The 5,000-nt window shown below is 52.1% G+C and overlaps 1 protein-coding gene across 1 annotated transcript in view; it reads right to left on the reverse strand.

Moving 5' to 3' along the window:
- LOC132451575 (cytoplasmic dynein 1 intermediate chain 1-like) overlaps positions 1 to 5,000 on the reverse strand; it is a 43,973-nt gene that overhangs the window by 605 nt on the left and 38,368 nt on the right. Inside the window, 3 exon segments of the mRNA XM_060044145.1 lie at positions 62 to 319; positions 1,526 to 1,623; positions 1,626 to 1,671. Coding sequence (XP_059900128.1) covers positions 62 to 319; positions 1,526 to 1,623; positions 1,626 to 1,671 — 402 coding nt within the window.

The raw sequence follows: 5,000 nt of genomic DNA on the forward strand, positions 1-5,000 counted from the left end.
CGGTGTAGGGGTGTGTGAGGTGTTGTCGGGGTGTGTGAGGCGGTGTAGGGGTGTGTGAGGCGGTGTAGGGGTGTGTGAGGCGGTGTAGGGGTGTGTGAGGCGGTGTAGGGGTGTGTGAGGCGGTGTAGGGGTGTGTGAGGCGGTGTAGGGGTGTGTGAGGCGGTGTAGGGGTGTGTGAGGCGGTGTAGGGGTGTGTGTGTGCTACCTGCGGCTGGGAGAGCATGTCCAGACTCCAGGAACACATCCGGCCGTCTGTGGACACCGTGATCAGGTTGTTGGCATTCTGGGTGCCCACCACGTTCACGCAGTACACTGGGTGCTGACACACACACACACACACAAACACACACAATAACACACAATGCAATCATCACCCCGCAGTAACGCGAGACGCGTTCATGTACACAATTATAAACAGAAGAGGGGTGCACCTGCATTGTGAACGTGTCAATATCTGAAGCCAGCGATAGTTCATGTGTTATTCATGAGGCGTTGTAATGAGCCCTGGGATGATCATCTTGATTGTTTTTCTGATCGCTGAGCGCGTATCCTGATGATTTGCGCGGCAAAACTAGTTCACCAAACTTCTCCCCTCGCCCCAGACTGAGGCAGAAACTCTGGAGGGATTATTGAGACGCCGCAAACATCTGCAATGCGATTCTACAAAAAAACAAACAGTATAGCAGGAACCAACAGGTGTGGACTGGTGGGACCTGAGCGTGGACTAAAGGAGGTGCTTTGATGAATGGCTTCACACTAGTGTTCACAACCCTCCCACCGCTGATCGGTCGGCTGCCCCCACCCGTCTCAAGGGTGGGTGGTGTCGGCACTAACACAAACAGAACCCCCCCCTGTGGGGAGAGTGTGGGCCCTTGCCTTTCCTAGGGCTGGCCACAGGTCTGTTTGCAGCGGGGCCCTTTAAAGTGACTCTTGGGGACAGGGGCCGCTGGGTGAATCCACAGGAGTGTGTGAAACCATTATGTCATTACTGGGCTCGAATTGATTTGTCCACCGGGCCCCACAGAGGCCGCTTTGAGCCCGGAGGCTGGCTGGCTGGCTGGCTGGCTGGCTGGCTTGCCGACTGGCCAACTGGCTGTGGGAGCTTGAGCCCATGGCTACTGTGGTGCAGTAGCCATGTGTGTTTGTCTTTTTTATGTGTCAAAGCAGAACATTCTATGATTTTTCATATTTAACATTTCAAATCAATTTATATTTTTTCGGTCTGCGATTCAAAAACGGTACATCGTAGCTTATCTTCCGATATATATACTCTGATAGGATATGTTGCTTAAGCCTGGAGCCCATCCTGATCACAGACCACACGGTTTCAGTCTGGACCTCTGGACGATTTCAGTGGACTACTTGCCTTGATTGACGAGTCCTTCGGCCAATCAGCATAACAAAACATGTGCCGCCATGACGGCGGGCTGTTCACTGAATACACCGGATAACGGCGAAAAAGTATCTCACGCCAAGATACTCTGCTAGAGCGTACTCTCTTGGGGGTGGGGGTGGCGGCCCTTACGGTGTGAGCCGCGGCGGACAGGGGCGACCTCTGGACGGGAGTGCGGCGGTGGCTCCGGTTGTCCCACAGGATGATCTGTCCCGAGTACGTGCCCCCACCAGCAGGTTGGGGTGGAACCTGGCGAAGCCCACCGACACCACCGGAGACTGGGGAGGGAGGGAGAGGAAGAGGGTTAGGGGAGATGTAGAGGGGGAGAGAGAGGGGGAGGAGAGAGAGAGACCTAGGCCCAATCCCAAAGTCCGGACTCACAGACTCACAGACTTTGCTGCGCGTTCTCGCGAAATTAGTAAGGCTTTAGGGCTGTCCCATTGTTGAATTCCAAAGGGTGTGAGGGTTTGGGTCCACCCTTACCGAGCCCTTTCCGTGAGGCATCATCAGTGCAGACTTCACCTAAGGGAATTACCCACAGTTCAAAGCGTTGCGACATAAACCGCGGCAAGTGTCGGCAACAGCTTTGTCATTAAACGTTGCCAAGGTAACGTGCTCTCTTGAAGTGTGGTCCCAATCCCATATATACCTATCTGAGCCCATGTGGCCACACACACTCATTTACTTAAGTTCATTAGCACCTGAGATCCATTAAGTCTGTGAGTCCTTAGTCATTGGGGCTGACTTTGGGATTTGGCCAGAGAGAGACAGAGACGGAGACGGAGAGGGAGAGAGAGAGGGACAGAGACGGAGAGGGAGAGAGAGAGGGACAGAGACGGAGAGGGAGAGAGAGAGGACAGAGAGAAAGTGAAAGAGACAGAGAGAGACACAGAGTGAGAGAGCATTGCTGTGTGCTTCTGTGGTCACGCTGGGAGAGCCGAGGGAGGTTGGCTGGATTCTTCTTACAGTAAAAACTTGAATGAAGTTGGCGGAGGAGAGGCCTGACAAAGACAGAGAGGGCTCTGAGAATAGCAACCGAATGCTGGAAGGGAACTGAGAAGATGAAAATAGCGGACGTCGAGAAACCCCAAAAAAGACAAACCGACCAGAAAGAAGGAGTCAAAAAGGGAAGGGAAGGGGGGGGAGAAAGGATATAAACAGATACGCGGAGCGGTCGGTAACGCTAGACCGAGCATGAGGGAGCGAGTGATCAAGGCTGAGGTTTGTGATGGGTGGCGAGGAGGAGGAGGAGGAGGAGGAGGAGGAGGGGGAGGATGTCGGAGGGGTCCGAGATGAGTCCTGGGGGTTGGCGGGGGCTTCGCTGAGGGTCCTGCTCTCCGGACAACGGGGCCGAGGAGTGACGATCGGGGTCCCGTTGGCGGGGGAGACACAAAGGGGGGAATTGTAGTCCCCGTCTCCCTCTCTGACGTACTCTCTCTCTCTCTCTCTCTCTCTCTCTCTCTCTCTCTCTCTCTCTCTCTCTCTCTCTCTCTCTCTCTCTCTCTCTCTCTCTCTCTCTCTCTCTCTCTCTCTCTCTCTCTCTCTCTCTCTCTCTCTCTCTCTCTCTCTCTCTCTCTCTCTCTCTCTCTCTCTCTCTCTGCCAGCCGTTTCGTATTACCACATGAAAAAAAAAAAGACGAAAAACCACCAGCAGCCACTGGAGCGCTCAGTGCAGCCTCCATCAGGACAAGAGCACCCTTGAACCGACCACCCCGCACAGCCTCCCACCCGCACACCACTGCTCCCCACCCCCTCCCCCCCCCCCCCCACCTCAAAGCGGGCCCCGCCCACCCGTCCCTTGACCTGTTGGTGCGCTGAGCCACACGGACCCATCCAGAATAAGCACGGCCACAGGACAGGAGAGAGACGCTGTGAAACAGTGAGAGGTAACAGGGAGTCGTGCGGCGTGAGAGTGCACGAGCAGGAGGCCTTCCCCTTACCTCCTTGTGATGGGGCATCTCCTACATGAGCCTTCTGGGGAACCCTGAACCCTCCCTCTCCTAGCGCACCTCGCCATGTGTCAGCACCGTATGGGTATAAATGAATACATTCATTCATTTGTACATGAATAGAGATGCTTGATTTCAGACTAACTCATTAACATCAACCCATTTAAAGCGTTACATTTCACGCTGTGACAGATTCCCTGACCCCTGAACCCCCACGAGCCCACAGCACCCTAACCCCCACCCTACTCATTCAACGCCCGGTTCATTTCAGAGCAGAGGGCTGGAACACAGGCATTGGAAACAGTGCACACTCCCCTCTCTCTCTGGTGTTCTCTCTATCTCAATGTCTTTCGCTCTCGCGTTCTCCCACTCTCTCTTTCTCTGCTCTGAGGGGTAGAATGTTGTAATGTGTCAGGAAAACCACACTTTAAGTTATTTTGACAAATCTGTGTCCCGGGGGTTAATTACAGTTTAAGAATTACTTTTTAACGTTTGACCAGTCAGACCATGCTCAAAGTACAAATTGGTGCTCTTTCAATGGATTGATCCTGTGTGTGACAGTATTGTGAATGGTTAAATGCTGCTTCCAGCGGATGGGTTTGGCGTGTGTAATGTTTTGCTCTCCGTGCTGTCTTCAGGGGCCCTCAGGGGCCTGTTTCATCAGACAGCTAATAAACCAACGTCTTCAGAAAAAAACATGCCATGTCATGGCCCTTCCTGGCATGCATGCACGCACACACACGCACACGCATGCACATACACATGCAAGCACGCACACACAGACACACACAATCCAACCGGTTATCACCTTTAATCAAAATGGGAAGCAGCAAAATAAAATCTTCAATTAGCTCCATATGTCAGCTCTGCTGTTCAGCCCTATCAGGGTATCCATCTTAAGGAGGAAAAGCCTTTGACTAAACTCTGATCTTGGGGGAAAAAAAACCATAATGTCATTATTACCCACACACACACTGTCAGCCCCTGCTACCAGAGCTACTGGGAACGATCCCCGGATGGTTTGCATAAAGTGGGCCAGCCGGCAGCAGAGTTGGCCTTAGCATAAAAGCCTTTTTCCCCAAAACCCTCCTAATCAAATGTCACTTAAGCGCATTAGCCCTTGAGTTATGTGTTCTTCTCAATAATATACTGTGTCATTTCATCGGCCGCGTTCCAATTTGTCGCCCGGCTATAAGGAAGTCCCAGATTTACGCCCGGCTGGGGGAACGGTTTGACACTTTAAAGGGAAGCACGCTCGACATTTCTGGCTGTCACGCTTTATGAAAATGTAAGAGTTTAGTGTGGCTTATGAAGAACCGTCCAACGCGCACAATGTGCCGCTTGGATACGCTTATCATGCATGCATTGCACACACATGGAGGCTGTGACGTGTGTGGAATATTCCTATTGCTTATTATCGTGGAATATTGCCTGTACAGCTACTATTCCTAAATAGAGTTTTTTACCATAGTGTTTGAAACATGATTTGATCTGGTGAAGTTGTTCCCGTCTTTGAAATGAAAACATCAGTTCATAGTTTGATTGTCGACACACACACACACACGCACGCAGGCACACAAACAAACACATACACACACACCCACCACACACACACACACATCTGTCTAAATAATACCAGGATGCTTTCACACTCCTAC

The sequence above is a fragment of the Gadus macrocephalus genome, chromosome 22 (genome assembly GCF_031168955.1).
Source record: "Gadus macrocephalus chromosome 22, ASM3116895v1".
In the NCBI taxonomy this organism is placed as follows: Eukaryota; Metazoa; Chordata; class Actinopteri; order Gadiformes; family Gadidae; genus Gadus; species Gadus macrocephalus.